We start from the raw sequence: 21,640 nt of genomic DNA on the forward strand, positions 1-21,640 counted from the left end.
TATGCTCTATAAACATAGTTTAATATTGTCTTCCAATCTCTTATTCTGGACTGTTGGGCAAGGGTATTATATATTTTTTATTGATTTTTTTGTTGTTGAGGCAGTCTCAAGCTGTCACCCTCGGTAGAGTGCTGTGGTGTCACAGCTCACAGCAACCTCAAACTCTTGGGCTTAAGTGATTCTCTTGCCTCAGCCTCCCAAGTAGCTGGGACTAAAGACACCTACCACAATGCCCGGCTATTTTTTTGGTGTAGTTGTCATTGTTGTTTGGCAGGCCTGGGGTGGATTCAAACCTGCCGGCTCCGGTGCATGTGGCTGGTGCCTTAGCTGCTGAGCTAGAGGCTCAGAGCCTTTGATTGATTTTTTAAAAATAGCAATAGAACAAAGAGAGCCAGTTCTTATTATATAAAACTGAATTTAAAATCTTCATCTCTTTGTGCTTAATTCAAAAAGAGATTTTAAAAAAGCACATTGAGATACAGTCTGTAAAAATGTTAGACCACCATCATTAACACTAACATAGTATAAGAACAAACTATTTTGCCCATGAGCAGAATATTTGATATATTTAATGCATTTTATAAAATTCTATAAAATAATATATAGGGTGACCAAAAGTCCCTGTAAACCATGCAAAATGGCTTATGAGGGAACATTAGAAAATTTGACTCACCTTATAGATGACAAGCAAATTTCCATACCACTAAAATTAACCCCCTATTATATTTCTTTTCATCGAGAATGGGATTTGTTTTATTTTTTTCTTTTCCTGGGTGAAAACAGTTTTAAACGGCATATATGGAAAGATTTTATGTTGTATTTATTTTTTTTATTTAAATTTTTCTTTTTCCCCATCAGACAGGTAGTGTGCCAATGTCAAAACAAAGTTCAAGGGAGGCACATCTCAGGCATGCATGTGAACTCCAGTCATCATGCTTAGGAACTACAAAAGGATCAGATTTTATATTTTAGGTTACATTTGCCCCTAATATTAAAATAGGAATGTTTATGCATATGAAACCTCTGAAATTTTTGACATTTTTGCTTCATTATGGACCTCGGAGTGATGCTAGTTATGCTTTGGAATGATGTAAAATTAATGATTTGCCTTGGGTCCTCCCTTTCTTTGGAAAAAGCCTCCTTAAGTACTCTGTTTAATTTACACATCAAAGAATACCATAGGCAGCTAACAATGTCTTTTGTGGGGGGAGATCTCCAAGATAGACACCAAAAGGGCTATCATTGATATAACAATAGCAACAAATAGGTTGATATAAACCCGAGTGGTAAGCCTTGGTAGGTTCTTTCTCTCCTCCAGATACCCTCCTACCCTTTTGTTTTACTGATGCTCATTTGCCCAAGCAAATTAAATTAAATTCACCAAGCCCAACGTAGAGTGACAGAATTTTTAGGGTCCTCATTACTATAGAAAGTTTTCCTGATGTAAGATTAGTAATCAGAGATGCAGCAAAATGAGAAAGAAAGAATACGGTCAGGCATTTCGTTTTCTCTGAACCTATAATGTACAAAACAGACCACGTGTGTCCACTAACCATCGCTGCAAGGACTCTTTAGGCACTTTAGTGGCTATTAAATTTAAGTTTAAATTTAGAAAATTATGTAAGGCTATGGAGCATACCATCTGTGAAAAGACAAAATTACAACAAATTTAAAGATCTCAACTGGCTTCATTTGAGATTCTCGAATTGTGCAACACTTCATTCCATAAAATAAAATAAGTGTTCCAGTTAGTCCAGCAGAAGAGGTTGGCTTTATAGACAAAAGAAGGGCTAAAGAAAAACAGAATGAAAAGTGGACTGGTCATTTCACAGTTACTTTCCATACAAGGTGGAACACAGATATTGAATAATAGAAAAATAACTGATCAGTTAACATCCCATTACTTCAGGTTAAGGACTAAAACATGGAGAACTTTATTTTTATGCCTTTTTATTTGAAGATTAAAACTGGCCATTTGGGGAAGTCAGGCTGTTATCTCTTTCTAGATTTCCAGAGGGTCGGATAACAATTCAGTTTCAGTTTGGTAAGCGCAGTTAATTCCATTTTGATTTTTAGTCTGGCTTGTTGAGGCCTAGTACAGGAGTTTAGTTCAGAACAATGGCTTCCTATGTTTTTTGTTTAACACCTAAAAAGAGGGAATCTAATGTTTATTGAGAGCTTATCATGTCCCAAGCACTGTTTAAAGACCTGTATTTAAGTCTTTCCCGTCTTGCGAGATGGTGGGTGAAAAAGTTGAGAAGCTGGTTTCTAAAGAGAAGAAAGCTGTTAAAGAGAAGAAACCTCAGGCCAAGAAGGGGAAGCCCCACTGCAGCCAAAATCCTGTTCTGGTTGGATATTCCCCATCTGCCATGTATTCCAGAAAGGCAATGTACTGAAGGAAATAGACAGTAGCTAAATCCAAGTTTGAAAAGAAAAAGGAGCTGAAGGTCCTTGCCACTGTTACAAAACCAGTTGGTGGGAACAAGAATGGTGGTTAAACTTCGCAAAAATGCCTCGATATTATTCCACTGAAGATGAGCCTTGAAAGCTGTTGAACTATGGCAAAAAACCATTTAGTCAGCATGTGAGAAAACTGCAATCCAGCATCACACCCTGGATTATTCTGATCATCCTCACTGGGTGCCACAGAGGCAAGAGGGTGGTTTTCCTAAAGCAACTGGACAGTGGCTTGCTACTTGTGACTGGACCTCTGTCCCTCAATTGAGTTCCTCTACAAAGGACATACCAGAACTTTGTCATCACCACCACCACAAAAATTGACACCAGTAATGTTAAATTCCCAAAGCATCTCATTGATGCTTATTTCAAGAAGCAGCAGCTCTGCAAGCCCAGACACCAGGAAGGTGAGATCTTCACCACAGAGAAAGAGAAATACGAGATAAGAGAACAGCAAGGTTGATCAAAAAGCTGTGGACTCACAAATTTCACCGAATATCAAGGCTATTCTTCAGCTCCAAGGCTACCGGCTGTGCATGTTTGCCTTGACAAATGGAGTTTACCCTCATAAAATGGTGTTTTAAATTGCTTAAAAAGAATGTAATTAAATAGCTGAGAGATTAAAAAGAAAAAAAAAAAAAAAGACCTGTATTTACTATCACATTTGATCTTATAACCCCAAAGGTAGATATTGTTACCCTTCTTTTGTACAATGTAGGAAACTAAGGTTCAGCTAAGTGAATGAGGAAGCAGAATCTTAAAACCAGATATCTTTGACTTCAAAGTTCTTTTCACCAAATGCTATTGGTTCTCTTAAAAAGAAGATGGAAGAGCAGGAGAGGGAAGACGGGAGTGGGGAGAGAGAGAGAGAGAGAAAGAGACTGTTCCAGAGGTGATCATCTAAAAGGGGAAAAGGAGGATTCAGTGAGACTTGAGGCAGACTTATTGTGAAGATAACAAAGCTTAAGTTCCAAAGACCTTCATTTGTCTGAGCCAACATCCAAAGTCCTTCCTGTACCTCATTTTTGGTTTATGATTTTATAATCTTTATTCTTGAAAAACCCTCCCTCCAGACTTATAAGCTTCAGTCCCTCAAAAGCCTTGATATGCCCTTGGATGAAAGATAGAGGCAAAATGCTGTGGGAATTAGGAGGAAGCAGTTATCAGTTGGTTTTAAACAGAAGTGGCATTTACAATGAGATTTTGAGACTTGAACTGTGTATTTGAACAAGTAAAATTTGGTAAGATAAGATGCTTCCCAGCATGGCATGAAGCATGGGATATGTACAGAAAAACAGTGACTGGTTCAGTCAGGTTGGAGGCTACTCAAAGGAATGAAAGGCAGCAGTGGTTCTCAACCTTCCTAATGCTGTGACCCTTTGACACAGTTCCCCATGTTGTGGTGACCCCCAACCATAAAATTATTTTCGTTGCTACTTCATAACTATAATTTTGCTACTGTTATGAATCGTAATGTAAATATCTGATATGCAGGATGTATTTAGACAACCCCCGTGAAAGTGTCATTCGACCCCCAAAGGGGTCGCAACCCACAGGCTGAGAACCACTGGAATACAGGATTGGAGAATGATGATAGAGATAGCGGGTCTTGAAAGCCAAAGCAATAAAGTTGAAGACTCAGATAATCCTAGTGTATTTTATACTAATTGATAATGGTATTTGGATGTAATAAATAGGTTTTTGGTCTTCATTCTGGTTCCTGGCTCCTAAAAGCCCCTAGGTTTTCCTAAATGATAAGAACTATAGGAACATCTTTTGTTACACTATTTGGCTTTTGTCTCCAGTTGCTGAAATAGCTCTAGAGCAAAGTGAAAGGAGCATCATTTGTTATTCCTAACAAACCCCTTTCAACCTTATGCTAATTTATGAGGGGGGGCAGGTTGGTTGGGAGTTGGGTTGGAACTTTTCATTCCACCCTTTGACCTGCAGGGAGGGGTGAAGGGCCGGAGACTGTGTTCAGTCAACAGTGGCCAATGATTTAATCATCATGACTGTGTAATGAAGCCTTTCTATAAATCCTAACTGAAAGGGTTTGGAAGCTTCTGACTTGGTGAACATACTGAGGTGCTGGGAAGGTGGTGTGTCAGAGTAATCCTAGAAGCTTGGTGTCCCTTCCCACATGCCCTTCTCGACATATCTCTCCCATCTGGCTGCTCCTATACCCATTTCTAGTAAACTGGTAACCTAGTAAGTGAACTATTTTCTTGAGTTCTTTGTACCATTCTAGCAAATTATCACACAGATTGGGAAGAAATAAAACTAATACTAATTGAAGTCCACTTTCAAATAATACAAATTCATTTCATAAATAGAGCAGGTATCTTGTAATAAAAAAATATTCCTGTTCCTTTCTCCTGTCCCTTGTATTATTGCTATCACTTTACATACATCTAGACTTAAATGTATGCATATATCATCTGTGATTGAATACATCATTATAATTGTTATTTCAGACAAACTATTATCCTGAGATGAGATCAATTAAAAATTAGAAAAGTAAAAGTTCTAATTTTCCCTCATAAATTCATTCTCTAATATTCTTCCTGTCTTTATGTTGATTAAAATTTCTGACCTACATTATATTTCTTTTCAAAGAATAACTTCTAGCATTTCTTGACAGACATATCTACTGACAACAAATTCCCTGAAATTTTTGTTTGTCTGATAAAGACTTTCTCCTTCACTTTTGAAGGATAATCTCACAGGGTACAGAATTCTTGGTCGACAGGTGTTTTTTCTCTCAACCCTTTTAAGTATTTCTTTCCACTCGCATAGTTTCTGAGAAGTTAGATGCAATTCTTTTCTATGGGTAAGATTTTTTTCCTCTGTCTTAAGATTTTCTCTTTATCTTTTTCATTTGACTCTCTTCGGTTTGAATATGATATGCGTACATGTAGTTTTTTGGCATTATTTTGCTTGGCTTTTTCTGAGCTTCTTGGATATGTGTTATGGTACATGTATCTGATGCTAACTTGCAGAAATTCTTACTTATTACTGTTTAACATATTTCTTCTGCTCCTTTTTTTTCTTCTCCTTTTAGTAGTCCTGTTACATATATGGCACCGCTTATTGTAGTTGTTTCACAGTTCTTGAATATTTTGTTCTTTTTCAATCTCTTTTTCTTTGCTTTTCAGTGTTGGAAGTTCCTATTGACATATCCTCAGGCTCATAGATTCTTTACTCAGCCATGCTCAGTTTTCTGGTGAGACTGTCAAAGGCATTCTTCATTTTTGTTATATTGTTTTTGATCTCTAGAATTTCTTTTGATTCTGTCTTTGAATTTCCATTTCTATGCTTACATTATCCATCTGTTCTTCATATTATCTAATTTTTCCATTAAAACCCTTAACACATTAATCATAGTTGTTTTAATTCTTGGTCTATAAATTGCAATATCCCTGTCATATCTAACTCTGGTTCTGTGTCTTCAAACTGTGTTTTTTACCTTTTTGTGTGGCTTGTAATTTTTTAGTCAAAAGGTAGACATGATGTGCTGAATAAAAGGAACTGTAGTAAATAGGCCTGTAGTAATGTAGTCTTAAGGTAGGAGAAGAGGAATGGGGGAAGTGCTCTGTAATCCTTTGATTAGACCTTGGTCTTTAGTGAGCCTGTGCCTCGGAGCAGTGAACTTCACAAGTGCCTATGACTTTTTCACCCCCTTAGATAGGACAGAATGGCTAGAGTGGGATGGAGTTCATTATTTCTCTTCATCTAGGTCTGTTAGGCTCTAAGGGGGGTGGGGGGGGGAAGACCAGTAAGTTAGGCATATTTCAAAATGGTTACTTTTCCCCTCTCCCTACTAGGTACATGAGGGTATTTTTCTCTGATGTTCACCATGAAAACGTGATGGGGTCCTATGGACAAAACTCAGATAAGTGTGGAGATCCTCTAACACCTGGGTCCTGATGGAATTTTCTTACTCTCAGATTTGTCTGCACTGTCTCTAGCAATTTGTCAGTTACATTTTAGGTTCTCCTGTCCTGGCACTAGTTCCCTCCGAGGATTCTGCTTAGTGGTTTCTGTCCTGTATTTGCTCATCTTCTCTTCAATTTAGGGTGAGGCAATGGTTTGCCCTTTGACCTCACTTTCTAGCAGATCTAAGAAAGGTTGTTTATTTTTCAGTTTGCCGTGTTTTTTCCTTGCTTTTAGAGTAGAGTGGCCACTTCCTAGCTTCATATAAGCCAGACCAAGATCTGGAAGTCCTATTTTGAACATTTTTACTTCTTTGCTTAGCATATTACCTGTCGTAAAAGACTTTAAATGAATGAATGGCATATAACTACTTGTAGGTCATAAGTTTTCATAGAATAGGAATGGATTCTTAAAATATCATTCTGAATAGCTCTCTTAAGAATGGCATCTCTTGGGTGGCACCTGTGGCTCAGTTGGTAGGGCACCGGCCCCATATACCAAGGGTGGCGGGTCCGAGCCCGGCCCCAGCTGAACTGCAACCAAAAGATGGCCGGGCATTGTGGTGGGCACCTGTGGTCCCAGCTACTCCGGAGGCTGAGGCAGGAGAATCACTTAGGCCCAGGAGTTGGAGGTTGCTGTGAGCTGTGTGATGCCATGGCACTCAACCTGAGGGGCATGAAGTGAAACTCTGTCTCTACAAAAAAAAAAAAGAATGGCATCTCTTGGCTGAATGTGGTCACTCATGCCTGTATTCCTAGTACTTTGTTTGGGAGGTTGCTTGAGCTCAGGTGTTGGAGACCAGCCTGAGCCAGAACAAGGCTCACAAAAATTAGAAAAATTATCTGGGTGTGGTGTTGTGTACCTGTAGTCTCAGCTATTCAGGAGGCTGAGGCAGAAGTTTGAGGTTGCTGTGACCTGTGATGATACCACTGCATTCTAGCCAGGGTGGCAGGCCAAGACCATTTTTCAAAAAACAAGCAAAAAGTCATTTCTACTGCCTTGTCCTTAGTTAGAACATACAATAGCATCTTGCAAACTGTAATGCAGTGTTCCAAAGATACTTCTTATATGGTAAATTAAGAAGTAGAGTCAATTTAATATACTATTTTGGATATCCCCAAAACACTATACGCTCAGCTGTGGAGTAATTTTCCTCCTGGGGGCAAAAGCAGTTGAAAATTAGGGGCTAACATGAGAATCTCATTTAATTTTTAATGGTTTCACTGTTCTTGGCTACATGGTGACTTGATGAAAATATCAATATTTCATTTAGAAAAATATTCAATCTTCTTATTGAAACACTTTGTCCATAGCAATTATTTCAGGAAAAATATGTCCTATTACCTTATTTGCTCTTCATTGAGGCCTTTAATTCACAGAATTTTAAAGGTTTTTATTTTCAATGTATGAGAAATGTAGCAACTATTTCACAACTGTTACTTTAAAAAATCTAGTTTTCTTCTTCTTTTTTCTTTTTGTTCTTGAGGCCTGAGTAAAATGGCAGAATCATAACTACAGCCTGAACAACTAGGCTGGGAGTACAGTGCCCGGCTAATTTCAAATAGTTTTTTCTTAAAAGCATTTGATTTTTTTCTAAATTTTAGTAGCCAGATCACCTTCCTTCAACTAAAGTATGTTTTTTTTCCTTTTCTTTTTCCTCTCAAATTCAAGGTTAGATATGACTTTGGAGTCAGGTTGTTTGTTGTAAACCTGGACTTATCAAAATTCTTCAGAGAGTGTATTGTATATATTACAGTACTGGACAGTCCTCTGATTAAATAGACATTTAATAGTTCTTCAAAATCTATTCTTTTGTGTGAACTTAGCTGCTTTCTTCATTTGTAGTTCTTTAAAAATACCATGCCAGAAATAATTTATAAGACTATAAAGTGTTTAAATCATATTAGTACAAGCACTAAATGCCTGTTCTATTTATTAAACACATACTCCATTTTCTAACTTGATAAAAATAGATGTTAGGTAGTTGAATCATTCAGTAATTTATTCTGGGTTTATGAATAGCATATTCTCCAGACTGTTTTATTATTTTATTTACTATTATTTTTATATAAACATATAAAACATTTGATTATAGTCACCTTGTAGATCTAAATTTCAATTGACTTGGCATCTTGATTTCTGGAAACCACAAGGAAATTAAAAATAATTAAAAGAGGTTTTCGTTTGTTACGGTATTAAACTGATGAGTAAGACACTCTGAAAGGAATGTATTGAGACTGTTCTATTCATGGTACAGTGCAATTACATCTAGCACCAAACTTAACACTGTTCAACTCTCCACATAGTATTTTGATTTATCTTGATCCAAACTTCTCGGGGAGGAGGTGCATTGTAGCTACAAGAAAATGTTGACTTAAAATTACAGTATGTCTTTAAAAGCTTGTTTGCAGGAAGTACTCTAGCCTTACTCAACAGATCTCTGACTAGCCTGGAAAAACAAATCCCGGAAAAGAATTATTAAGTGCCAATTATATAAACAAGAAGACTTTGTTAGGTAAAAACCAATGTGATTCTTAGCTGTTGAAAATCATGTCAGACATAATACATGACCAGCTGTTCAATGATATAAGGAAACCAAAGCGCTAGCTAAAAACATTGAAGCTCAACAAAAGATTTATTAATCGCCTCTTGATCCAACCTTATCCTGACATAAAAACTGAGTTCCCTAAAGATTTCAGTATTTGCTTCTGAAGGAAAAAGAATGTAGTCATTTATTTACGTAATCATCATTAGAATCCTAATGACCAGGCACGATAGCTCACGTCTGTAATCCTAGCACTCTTAGAGGCAGAGGCAGGTGGATTGCTTGAGCTCAGGAGTTTGAGAGTAGCCTGAGCAAGAGTGAGACCCCCATCTCTACTAAAAATGGAAAAAGTAGCCAGGTGTTGTGGTGGGTGCCTATAGTCCCAGCTACTTGGAAGGGTAAGGCAGGAGTATTGCTTGAGCCTAAGAGTTTGGAGTTGCTATGAACTGTGACACCAGGGCACTCTAGCCTGGTAGCCTCGGGGACAGAATGAGACCCTGTCTCAAAAAAAAAAGTCACACTTAGAAAGTTAAAAAATTAAAAAAAAAAGGAAACTTGACTAATGATGTAGAGATTTAGATCTCAATTTACTTTTTTTTTTTTTTGAGACAGAGTCTTACTATGTCACCCTTGGTAGAGTGCAGTGGCATCACAGCTCACAGCAACCTCAAACTCTTGGGCTTAAGTGACTCTCTTGCCTCAGCCTCCCAAATAGCTAGGACTACAGATGCCCGCCACAATGCCCAGCTATTTTTTTGTTGTAGTTGCCATTGTTGTTTGGCAGATCTGGGCTGGGTTCAAACCCACCAGCCCTGGTATGTGCCCTAACCACTGAACTTCAGGCGCCAAGCCATTCACCAAAGATTCTTGATATGACTAACCTTTAACCTAATCATGTCCACCTATTGAACCTGCATTTCTTCTCTTACCCTGTACCTAACAGCACTGGGCAGATTTAGATTGCTTATACAAAGGTTTACTGTTGTGGTTGAAAAATCATGGCATACATTGAATGTGCTTGTGCAGCAAGAGCTAATTCAGAAATGGAAGTATGCATATGAAATTTTGCAAGATTTTAGAGTTAGGAGTTGATCTGGCAATTGACCAAGATTGACTGAATCTATGTATTTGTTAGATCAGCAAAATACATTTGTTCAATTATCTGATCATTCATCCCTCCATCCTTCCGACTATCAGTCAATTCAAATATTTATTCAGCAATTTGTGTAAACCAAGAAAAATACCAAGTGCTGAGAATTCAATGGAAAACAAGACAGAGTACCCTGCTCTTGTTGAACTTATATTCTTAGGGTAAATACTAGCAGTGATAAAGAATAATAAATAAATTATTACTATGAAGAAAGTCAACAGGGTGTTGTGCATAACATGTGGTTAATGTGGTTTTCTCAGTTGTTTCAGAGAACAGACTTGTGGGAGTTTCATCATAGAGCTCTCTTATGATGGATAGGAAGACAATTGTGTTATTATTACTTATCATCTTATTCCAAAGGCCTAATTTAATAAATGAGCTGTAAGTTACTATTTTTTTGTTATCTTAATTGTGGAAACTTTATTTTTTATTGCTATATCACATTTGTACGTATTTTTGAAATATAAAAACATTTCAAGCATTTCCTGTAAATCATGAACCTGATATCCATGCCCATTATCTAATTTCTATTCAATAATATAGTAGAGGTTCTTGCCAGTACAATAAGATAATAATAAATTCAAGGCATTAGTATTGAAAAGGAAGAAATGGAATTGTCATGATACTCGGATAATATCATTATTATTTTTTATTTGAGATAGGGTCTTGCTACATTTCCTATGCTGACATCAAAGTCCCGGCTTAAGCAATCCTCCTACATCAGCCACCAATGTAGCTGGGACTGCAGGCATGAATAAATTATTATTATTGAGGGTTTTGTATGCTCTAAAGCACTTACTGTGGTCCATGCACTGGACCACAGTACAAACTGTTACTGGTCTGTTATAAGGTAAGCATAGAAATTAGGAGTAAACATTTAGAAATTCATCTTTATTAAGTATTTTTTAAAGTGCTGATTTGCAGTAAATTGGATATTAAGAAATAAAATTGTCCATTACCGCAAATAGTTGAAAAGCACAACTTTAAAAGATCATTGCTCAGCTACACTGTAAAAAGGCCAAATGATTTTTAAAAGTAGGAATGATGTAAGGGAAGTGAATGAACAGTTATTTAGTAGCACCAAATGTCAGGGAGTGCATTTGATGGGCAGTTAATGACTTCAGGAATGTTCTACCTAGCTCAAAGCACCTTCAAGTGCTGGCTTCTGAGCTGAACAGAGTTGGGACTCTCTGTGGGCCATCTGTAATACTACATAGTGTTTTCACTTCCATGCTATGTTCTCACCCTCTTTAGGTAATAAGAATAGCTGTTTGTTTTTTTAGACAAAGTCTGACTCTGTCACCCTGGGTAGAATGCCATGGTATTGGCCTAGTTTACTGCAACCTCAAACTCCTGGGCTGAAGTTATTCTCCAATCTCAGCTTCCCCAGTAGCTGGAACTACAGGTTCCCACCACCATACCCAGCTAATTTTTTCTGTTTTTGGTAGAGACAGAGTCTCACTCTTGTTCAGGCTGGTCTCCAATTACTGAGTTTAAATAATCCTCTTGCCTCTGCCTCCCAGAGCACTAGGATTATAGCCATGAGCCAGATGTAAGACTTTGATTTGACAATTGTCTAAAGTGCTAGTTCTCTGAGGAGTGGTAAGCCTTGGTTGAATCTGTCTTCTCTGGGAAGATAGTGCTGCCTGAACATATTCTGGTTTATTGTCAGGCCTGAACTTGATAAATTTATCAGGGACAGTAATATTATTACTGTCCAATATACTAAACGTCAGACCAATTTCAGATTAATTTTTAACTCACATCCTCTTTGGGGACTAGATGAAGCTGCAAGTCTCTGCTTCTGGCTTGAGCTCCTCTCAGCAATGATGTGCATGAAGACACTTCATCTTGGCTTGCCTTTAGTGCAAAATGGACATTCTCAATTTTTAGTAAATGTCACTGATGAATGAAGCCAGCATCGGGGTCTGACTCCTGATGGCCAGTTTCTGCCCATTCCAGCATTGCTCTTCACCACGTGTCGGCACTGGTCAGGGTTAGGAGTGTGCAGAAAGGTTTGATTGAATAAGTGAAAATCTCCTGATGATGGGAGAAAATATTCCAATGGTGTTTATTGACATCCACTACTGAATTATATTTAAGGCATGGTATCTGAAAGTCACAGGAACAATCTCATCACTTTCAACCTTACAGGTGGGCCTCCTGGGAAGAACTGGAGCGGGAAAGAGTACTTTGTTGTCTGCTTTTTTGAGACTCCTGAACACTGAAGGAGATATCCAGATTGATGGTGTGTCTTGGGATTCAATAACTTTGCAACAGTGGAGGAAAGCCTTTGGAGTGATACCGCAGGTGAGCAAAAAGACTTAGCCAGAAAAAAACCAACTACATTACATTTTTATCTGCATTTGACATTTGGTCTCAAGAAATTCACGTTACCTTGCCAAGTTTATTTGTCACAAAGCATTACCATCTTTTTTCTTCAATGCAGTCTTTTCACAGGCATAAAAAAAAGTTCTGAAAGTTTGGGATTCCATTCAACTTAAAGTTATTGAAATGTTCCTAGTTTGATAGCATTTTCCCGAAGACCTTACACAGTAGGAGCCTGGGGTTTTTGTTTCACCAACTTTTTTTTTGGACCTGCTTCAATGGTCTGAGCTCCAAGTTAGCAGTCACGGCAGGCTGAGAAATGCTTTGCAAGACCATAAAAGATGAGGCTGAAATAACAAACACTTGGAAGCATGAGGCAGTGGAATTGGAAATAGAAAGGGTAATGATTGTTTTTTGTTCTTTGGATAGGGTGAACCATGTCTGATTAATCTGTAGCTTTTTTTTTTTTTTTTTTTAATGTCACTCTTTGATTTGGGTCACAAAGGATCTTTAGCCTCACTGGATTGTATCATGCTATTCGTGGGATTGTGCAAGAGCACTTCTTGTATATGTGAGAAATAGCAATGGTTCCAGTTTAAAACGATCCAAGAAATGTCTTTACTGGGACCAAATGTGAAAGGCATTTACTGCATTTCTGTTGATACTTGCTCTCATCTCTCTGAATATATTCATTGTTTTAATGATCACTTTCCTCCCTTTCTATTAACAGGCCCTGAAACCATTCCACTGCCATCCTTCTTTCTAACATTTCTCTATTTTTTAACACAAAATTAAAATGCCAGGAGCATCTCCACGTAGACGACTACAAATCTAGAACAAGAAAAATGCTTGTGTATCTTGGTAGCTTATTTTTGCTCCTTTCAACTAATGAGGCACTAAATATTCTAACTGCCAGACTATTCTAGTTTTTAATTCATTGGTGTAGACTTTTGCTAGGCTGCCAGAAGCTTAGTCTTGGTTGGAGTTTTGAAAACAGGTTGCCTGTTCAGAGAAAAAGGGATTGTCCAGTGGTCCACACACAAAGCAACAGTGGAAACACAAGTATCCCGCGGTGACAGCATTAGTAGAAATAAAAATGTTGAAAAACATAAAATAGGCTCAGAGAACTTGTCAGAGAAGTGTTATTCAGTTTGACCTTAGTGACTTGGTCCCATTTTTAATGAAAAACAGTGAAACTTTTAGGTTTTGTTTTTCTTGTTCACAGACAGCTGCCCTTAGAATGAGTTCAGCTTTAAAAATTAGTTCCAATTTCACTGGAAATTCTTTAGTTAATCTGCTACATGGTAGAAAGGTTTTTGTTCTAGCAAATGCTCTACTTAGGATTCTACATTTGCAATACCTAAATGAAAACTGAGCAGGTTAGAATTATGAAAATTATCTTGCCATTTGTCAATGTGAATCTTCCAATTTTGTCCTTTCCCCCCATATTCCCTCTTCTATAGTTTTAAGCTTTCTATAAACAAAATAAGAAATACTCTCAGAGGTTCCTTCAGAAACGCCGAATGATACTGATGTAGATGCTTCTCATATATATGTTTATGATCTTGGTTTCTGGGACTGTCTTTTAATATTATGAGGACCCATCTATAGACAGGATGTACCATTTCTTCCACTGCGTCAATTTTTCAACATTATAGGAATGCCCAAGAGAGAGGGAGAGGGAATGTTCCTCATGTATTTTTGATGTCTACACCAAGTGATGCGCTTACTTTTCTAACTCTTCCTTGAAAGTTCAAATTAAGCAATTTTTTTCCTTTCCTAGAATTTGATCTTTCTAAACAAAAGGAAGAAAAATCCAAGGAGAGCTATTTTTTGTTTGCTTTTCCATTTTTTTCCTCCTTCCATCTCCCAGACCTTGTAAGGGCATAGTTCAGATGATCGCTGACATTGAGGCATTAGAGGTCTCTGGATCAATTAATTACGTGTATTGAGACACATGAGACAAGAACTTTGAACAAGAAATTCCCCGTCTTTCTCACAGTGATCCTGGAATCACAAGACACCATTAATTTTGGCAAGTCCTTGCAGTTTTTTTTTTTTTTGTTTAATCGTCTTCCCTCCTGCAGCTAGAAAGCAATCTTGAGGACTGTCCCAGCCAGGAAGACAGACACTGTGTCCATTTTAAGGTGGAGAATCCTTTCATATGTTCTACTTTACCTGTGATCTATGAGGTCATGAAAAGGAGACAAAGGGGCTTTTAATCAAAACCTCATGGATTTAGCCAGTTCGAACACCAAGACTTAAAATGGTTTGTTAGCCTTTAATCTTGTTAAGCACTTACCTAATATAAAAGAAAAATAACCTTTAAATGTATTTTTTTTTTAATTTTTTTTTTTTTTTATTGTTGCAGATTCATTGAGGGTACAATAAGCCAGGTTACACTGATTGCAATTGTTAGGTAAAGTCCCTCTTGCAATCATGTCTTGCCCCCATAAAGTGTGACACACACCAAGGCCCCACCCCCCTCCCTCCGTCCCTCTTTCTGCTTTCCCCCCCATAACCTTAATTGTCATTAATTGTCCTCATATCAAAATTGAGTACATAGGATTCATGCTTCTCCATTCTTGTGATGCTTTACTGAGAATAATGTCTTCCACTTCCATCCAGGTTAATATGAAGGATGTAAAGGCTCCATTTTTTTTTTAATTGCTGAATAGTATTCCATGGTATACATATACCACAGCTTGTTAATCCATTCCTGGGTTGGTGGGCATTTAGGCTGTTTCCACATTTTGGCGATTGTAAATTGAACTGCAATAAACAGTCTAGTACAACTGTCCTTATGATAACAGGATTTTTTTCCTTCTGGGTAGATGCCCAGTAATGGTATTGCAGGATCAAATGGGAGGTCTAGCTTGAGTGCTTTGAGGTTTCTCCGTACTTCCTTCCAGAAAGGTTGTACTAGTTTGCAGTCCCACTAGCAGTGTAAAAGTGTTCCCTTCTCACCACATCCACGCCAGCATCTGCAGTTTTGAGATTTTGTGATGTGGGCATTTCTCACTGGGGTTAGATGATATCTCAGGGTTGTTTTGATTTGCATTTCTCTACTATATAGAGATGATGAACATTTTTTCATGTGTTTGTTAGCCATTCGTCTGTCATCTTTAGAGAAAGTTCTATTCATGTCTCTTGCCCATTGATATATGGGATTGTTGGCTATTTTCATGTGGATTAATTTGAGTTCTCTATAGATCCTAGTTATCAAGCTTTTGTCTGACTGAAAATATGCAAATATCCTTTCTATTGTGTAGGTTGTCTCTTTGCTTTGGTTATTGTCTCCTTAGCTGTACAGAAGCTTTTCAGTTTAATGAAGTCCCATTTGTTTATTTTTGTTGTTGTTGCAATTGCCATGGCAGTCTTCTTCATGAAGTCTTTCCCCAGGCCAATATCTTCCAGTGTTTTTCCTATGCTTTCTTGGAGGATTTTTATTGTTTCATGCCTTAAATTTAAGTCCTTTATCCATCTTGAATCAATTTTTGTGAGTGGGGAAAGGTGTGGGTCCAGTTTCAGACTTTTACATGTAGACATCCAGTTCTCCCAACACTATTTATTGAATAGGGAGTCTTTCCCCCAAGGTATGTTCTTGTTTGGTTTATCGAAGATTAGGTGGTTGTAAGATGTTAGTTTCATTTCTTGGTTTTCAATTCGATTCCAAGTGTCTATGTCTCTGTTTTTGTGCCAGTACCATGCTGTCTTGAGCACTATGGCTTTGTAGTACAGACTAAAATCTGGTATGCTGATGCCCCCAGCTTTATTTTTATTACTAAGAACTTCCTTAGCTATACGGGGTTTTTTCCGGTTCCATACAAAACGCAGAATCATTTTTTCCAAATCTTGAAAGTACGATGTTGGTATTTTGATAGGAATGGCATTGAATAGGTAGATTGCTTTGGGAAGTATAGACATTTTAACAATGTTGATTCTTCCCATCCATGAGCATGGTATGTTCTTCCATTTGTTAAAATCCTCTGCTATTTCCTTTCTGAGGATTTCATAGTTTTCTTTATAGAGGTCCTTCACCTCCTTCGTTAGGTATATTCCTAGGTATTTCATTTTCTTTGAAACTATGGTGAAGGGAGTTGTGTCCTTAATTAGCTTCTCATCTTGACTGTTATTGGTGTATATAAAGGCTACTGACTTGTGGACGTCGATTTTATATCCTGAAACATTACTGTATTTTTTGATGACTTCTAGGAGTCTTGTGGTTGAGTCTTTGGGGTTCTCTAAGTATAAGATCATGTCGTCAGCAAAGAGGGAGAGTTTGACCTCCTCTGCTCCCATTTGGATTCCCTTTATTTCCTTGTCTTGCCTAATTGTATTGGCTAGAACTTCCAGCACTATGTTGAATAGTAAAGGTGACAGAGGACAACCTTGTCTGGTTCCAGTTCTAAGAGGAAAAGCTTTCAGTTTTACTCCATTCAGTAAAATATTGGCTGTGGGTTTGTCATAGATAGCTTCAATCAGTTTTAGAAATGTGCCACCTATGCCTCTACTCTTCAGTGTTCTAATTAGAAAAGGATGCTGGATTTTATCAAATGCTTTTTCTGCATCTATTGAGAGGATCATGTGATCTTTATTTTGCCTCTGTTAATATGGTGGATAACGTTTATGGACTTGCGTATGTTAAACCAGCCTTGCATCCCTGGGATGAAGCCTACTTGATCATGATGAATGACTTTTTTGATGATAAGCTGTAATCTATTGGCTAGGATTTTGTTGAGAATTTTTGCATCTATATTCATGAGTGAGATTGGTCTGAAATTCTCCTTTATGTTTGGGTCTGTTCCTGGTTTTGGTATCAGGGTGATGTTTGCTTCATAGAATGTGTTGGGGAACATTCCTTCTTCCTCAATTTTTTGGAATAATTTCTGCAGTACAGGAATAAGATCTTCCTTGAAGGTTTGATAGAATTCCAGAGTGAAACCATCTGGACCAGGGCATTTTTTGGTTGGAAGATTTTTTATTGTTTCTTTTATTGTTTCTCAGTGCTTGAAATTGGTCTGTTCAGGAGCTCTATTTCTTCCTGGCTAAGTCTAGGGAGAGGGTGTGTTTCCAAATATTGATCCATTTCCTTCACATTGTCACATTTCTGGGCATAGAGTTTCTGGTAGTATTCAGAGATGATCTCTTGTATCTCTGTGGGATCAGTTGTAATTTCCCCTTTATCATTTCCGATTGAGGTTACTAGAGATTTTACTTTTCTATTCCTCGTTAGTCTGGCCAATGGTTTATCTATTTTATTTATTTTTTCAAAAAACCAACTCCTTGTTTCATTAATTTTCTGAATGATTCTTTTGTTTTCAATTTCATTGATCTCTGATTTGATTTTGGATATTTCTTTTCTTCTACTGAGTTTAGGCTTAGACTGTTCTTCTTTTTCCAATTCCATAAGATCTCTTGTGAGATTGTTGATGCGTTCTCTTTCTGATTTTCGAACGTAGGCATCTAAAGTGATGAATTTTCCTCTCAAAACTGCTTCTGCAGTATCCCACAGGTTTTGGTAGCTTGTGTCTTCATTGTTATGCTCAAGGAAGTTAATGATTTCCTGTTTTATTTCTTCCTGCACCCATCTGTTATTCAACAGAAGATTGTTTAATTTCCATGCCTTTGGGTGGGGTCAAGCACTTTTGTTAGAGTTGAGTTCCACCTTTAGTGCCTTATGGTCTGAGAAGATACAAGGTAAAATTTCAATTCTTTTGATTCTGTTGATATTTGTTTTGTGTCCCAGGATATGATCAATTTTGGAGAATGTTCCATGGGGTGATGAGAAGAATGTATATTCTTTATCTTTGGGGTGGAGTGTTCTATATGCATCTATCAAGCATAGTTGTTCTAGGGTCTCATTTAAATCTCTTATATCTTTGTTTAATTTCTGTTTAGAGGATCTGTCCAGCTCTGTAAGAGGAGTGTTAAAGTCCCCTGTTATTATGGTATTATCAGATATCATATTGCTCAGACTGAGTAAGGTCTGTTTCAAGAATGTGGGAGCATTTAAATTGGGTGCATAAATATTTAGAATTGAAATGTCTTCTTGTTGTATTTTTCCCTTGACCAATATAAAGTGACCATCTTTGTCTTTTTTGACTTTAGTTGCTTTAAATCCACATGTATCTGAAAATAAGATTGCAACTCTTCTTTTCTTCTGAATTCCATTTGCCTGAAAAATTGTCTTCCAACCCTTGACTCAGAGCTTTAATTTGTCTTTTGAAGCCAGGTGTGTTTCTTGCAGACAGCAAATGGATGGCTTGTGTTTTTTATTCCAGTCGGCGAATCTATGTCTCTTCAGTGGGGAATTCAAGCCATTAACATTTATTGAGATAATTGATAAGTGTGGTAGTATTCTATTCGTCTTATTTTGTGAGAGTCTGTTGCTTAGTTTTATATTTTGCATCGGTGTGGAGGTTAGGTTCTGTCCTTTAATTTCTGAGTTCTTACTTTGCTGCTGATCCATTGTGGTGGTCAGTGTGCAGAACAGGTTGAAGTATTTCCTGTAGAGCTGGTCATGTGGCGAATTTCCTCAATGTTTGTATATCCATAAATGATTTGATTTGTCCGTCAATTTTGAAGCTTAGCTTAGCAGGGTACAGAATTCTGGGCTGGAAATTGTTCTGTTTAAGTAGATTAAAGGTAGATGACCATTGTCTTCTTGCTTGGAAAGTTTCATTAGAGAAGTCTGCGGTCACTCTGACGGATTTGCCCCTGTAGGTCAACTGGTGCTTACTCCTGGCAGCTTGCAGAATAATCTTTTCTTTTGTCTTGTCTTTGGACAGGTTCATCACAATGTGTCTTGGAGAAGCTCAGTTAGAGTTGAGGTGACCTGGGGTCCGATAGCCCTCTGAAAGCAGTGTGTCAGAATCTTTGCTGATATTTGGGAAATTGTCTTTTATAATATTCTCTAGTATGGCTTCCATTCCTCTGGGGCATTCTTCTTCCTCTTCTGGAATTCCTATAACTCATACGTTGGAACGCTTCATAAAGTCCCATAATTCTGACAGTGAACGTTCTGCTTTCTCTCTCTTCTTTTCTGCCTCTTTTACTATCTGAGTTATCTCAAGAACTTTGTCTTCTACCTCTGAAATTCTTTCTTCTGCATGGTCTAACCTGTTGCTGATACTTTTCCATTGCATCTTTAAGTTCCCTAATTGACTGTTTCAGTTCCTTCAGCTCTGCTATATCCTTTTTATATTCTTCATATCGTTCATCTCTGATTTGATTCTGTTTTTGGATTTCCTTTTGGTTATTTTCCACTTTATTAGCAGTTTCCTTCATTGTTTCCATCATTTCTTTCATTGTTTTCAACATGTGTATTCTAAATTCCCTTTCTGTCATTCCTAACATTTCTTTATAGGTGGAATCATCTGCAGTAGCTACCTCAAGGTCCCTTGGCGGGGTTTTTCTGGACTGGTTCTTCATGTTGCCTGGAGTTTTCTGCTGATTCTTCCTCATGAGTGATTTCTTTTATCTGTTTCCTTGCCCTAATTTTCCTTTCACTTCCTCTTGCTCTTTAAGTTCTCATGCCTATGGACGTTTTTCCACTGTTTTAGTTCTCCTTTTGGGGTCCAGAAGTCTTTCGCTGACTCCCTGTATCCTCACAGGGGTGAGGATAGGCAGATCCCACCAGCCAGAGATGCCTGGAGTCGTATCTCCCCAGACTCACGCTGCCCAGATGCAAGGAAGCTGTTACTCAGCTGCCATCTTGCTCCGCCTCCCTTTAAATGTATTTTTAAAGCTTTGGTGACATGTGTAAAAGATTGCAAACTATTCTGAGGATGTGACTAGGGCTGTTGTTGCAGTGAGACTTTACAATTTGAAATAATCAACATCCAAGTGGCTCCCTCTATGGGGTGGGGACATCTCTGGCTCTGCGATGTACCAGATAGGCCAAATCATGCGTCTCTCAGTCTGAACAATGAAGTTCAGCATGCAGCAGCTCGCATTCAGCTTTATAATTAACAATTTAATTATGAGTTGTTAAACTCTTTCTATATGCTTAAAATCATGAATATCACAGCTTCTGTAGTTATGTGTAGAGCTCTTGCCCTTGATTTGTCACCACAAGGTCCCAATCCAACCTGTGAGCTTCTAATAAGAAGCTTTAAATTATGTCCATTGTCTTAAGTCAAATGTCAAAGGAAGAAAAAATATAACCAAAGTAATACATTTAATACAGGTAGTTAAATACAGTTGTGGTTTGAGGTGTGGGCTAGTCAGGGAGTGCGGGGGTCATTGGGAGGGAAAGGCCAGCCCCCGAGCCCTGATGTCTCTACCCCACCACACCGAGTCCTTCCTTTCCCCACTCCCACTGCTGTGCCTTCCTCTCCATCTTCTTCCTAGGGTCCCCCTGTTATGTTCCACACAATTTAAATTTTTTAGAGCAACATTTAGGTTTTTGATCCAACCCCAACATTCCACCTCCACGTTCCAGTCCTTATACATAAGGTCTAGAAACCTTGTGTATAAATCTCTCCTGGCACTTCTGAAATGCATGGTATTAGAATTATCTGTGGATTTGTTTCATTTCTACTTAGTGTTAGTTAAGGAGGCAGAATGTAAACACAACATCATCAACAATTGAAACAGCCTGGCAAAAAGAATATAATGGAAATGCTAAATAAAACGTGGGTTTTTTTCTTACTATTTTTTCTCTTATAAAGTGTGGAATACGATAGCTTCCGTGATAAGACTGCGGTGTACATTGTCTTGTGCTGAGTCACTAATTGCTTGACCTCTTCTACAAGGATCATACATAGTTCTACTAATATCTGGGCTTTCACCTGCATAATTTTAGGCAGGTTATTTAATCTCTCTGTGATTCACTTTCCTTGTCTGAAAAGTGAGGATAATGGTAGTTAACTACCCTGTTTCCCTGAAAATAAGACCTACTTACAGGAAAGATAAGATGTCCCCTGAAAATAAGACCTAGCGCATCTTTGGGAGCACACCTTAAAATAACACTGTCTTATTTTCGGGGAAACAGGGTAGTTCACTGTGTTCATGTGGGGACTGAATGAATTAATATAAGTAAAGTACTGAGACTCCTTCTTTACACATAGTAAGTACAATATACTTGTTGCAGTGGTGGTGGTGGTGATTATTATTTATATCTATGGACAAAAGATCATGTCTCCTTCATCTTTGTACTGGATTGGATTTATATACCTCAGGAAGGAACAAATAAGTGTAGACAGTTTCACGAGAGTGATAAT

At 37.8% G+C, this 21,640-nt stretch overlaps 1 protein-coding gene and 1 non-coding gene across 5 annotated transcripts in view; one reads left to right on the forward strand and one right to left on the reverse strand.

Moving 5' to 3' along the window:
• Positions 1–21,640, forward strand: part of CFTR (CF transmembrane conductance regulator) — a 194,486-nt gene that overhangs the window by 146,443 nt on the left and 26,403 nt on the right. The window contains exons 23-24 of one of the 4 annotated variants that reach the window (XR_008372866.1): positions 10,346–10,466; positions 12,240–12,373. Coding sequence is in view for 3 of the 4 variants with exons in the window: in XM_053553531.1 (XP_053409506.1) it covers positions 2,238–2,396 (159 nt within the window). In the remaining variant the exon portion in view is untranslated. Of the gene's footprint in view, positions 1–2,237; positions 4,206–6,281; positions 7,785–10,345; positions 10,467–12,239; positions 12,396–21,640 lie in introns of those variants that run through there. The other 3 variants (XM_053553531.1, XM_053553532.1, XM_053553530.1) reach the window with 3 other exon arrangements.
• LOC128560654 (small nucleolar RNA U13) lies at positions 853–955 on the reverse strand. The gene has a single exon (XR_008373123.1). It is a non-coding gene; the product is annotated as a small nucleolar RNA U13 (small nucleolar RNA).

The sequence above is a fragment of the Nycticebus coucang genome, chromosome 11 (genome assembly GCF_027406575.1).
Source record: "Nycticebus coucang isolate mNycCou1 chromosome 11, mNycCou1.pri, whole genome shotgun sequence".
Lineage (NCBI taxonomy): Eukaryota > Metazoa > Chordata > Mammalia > Primates > Lorisidae > Nycticebus > Nycticebus coucang.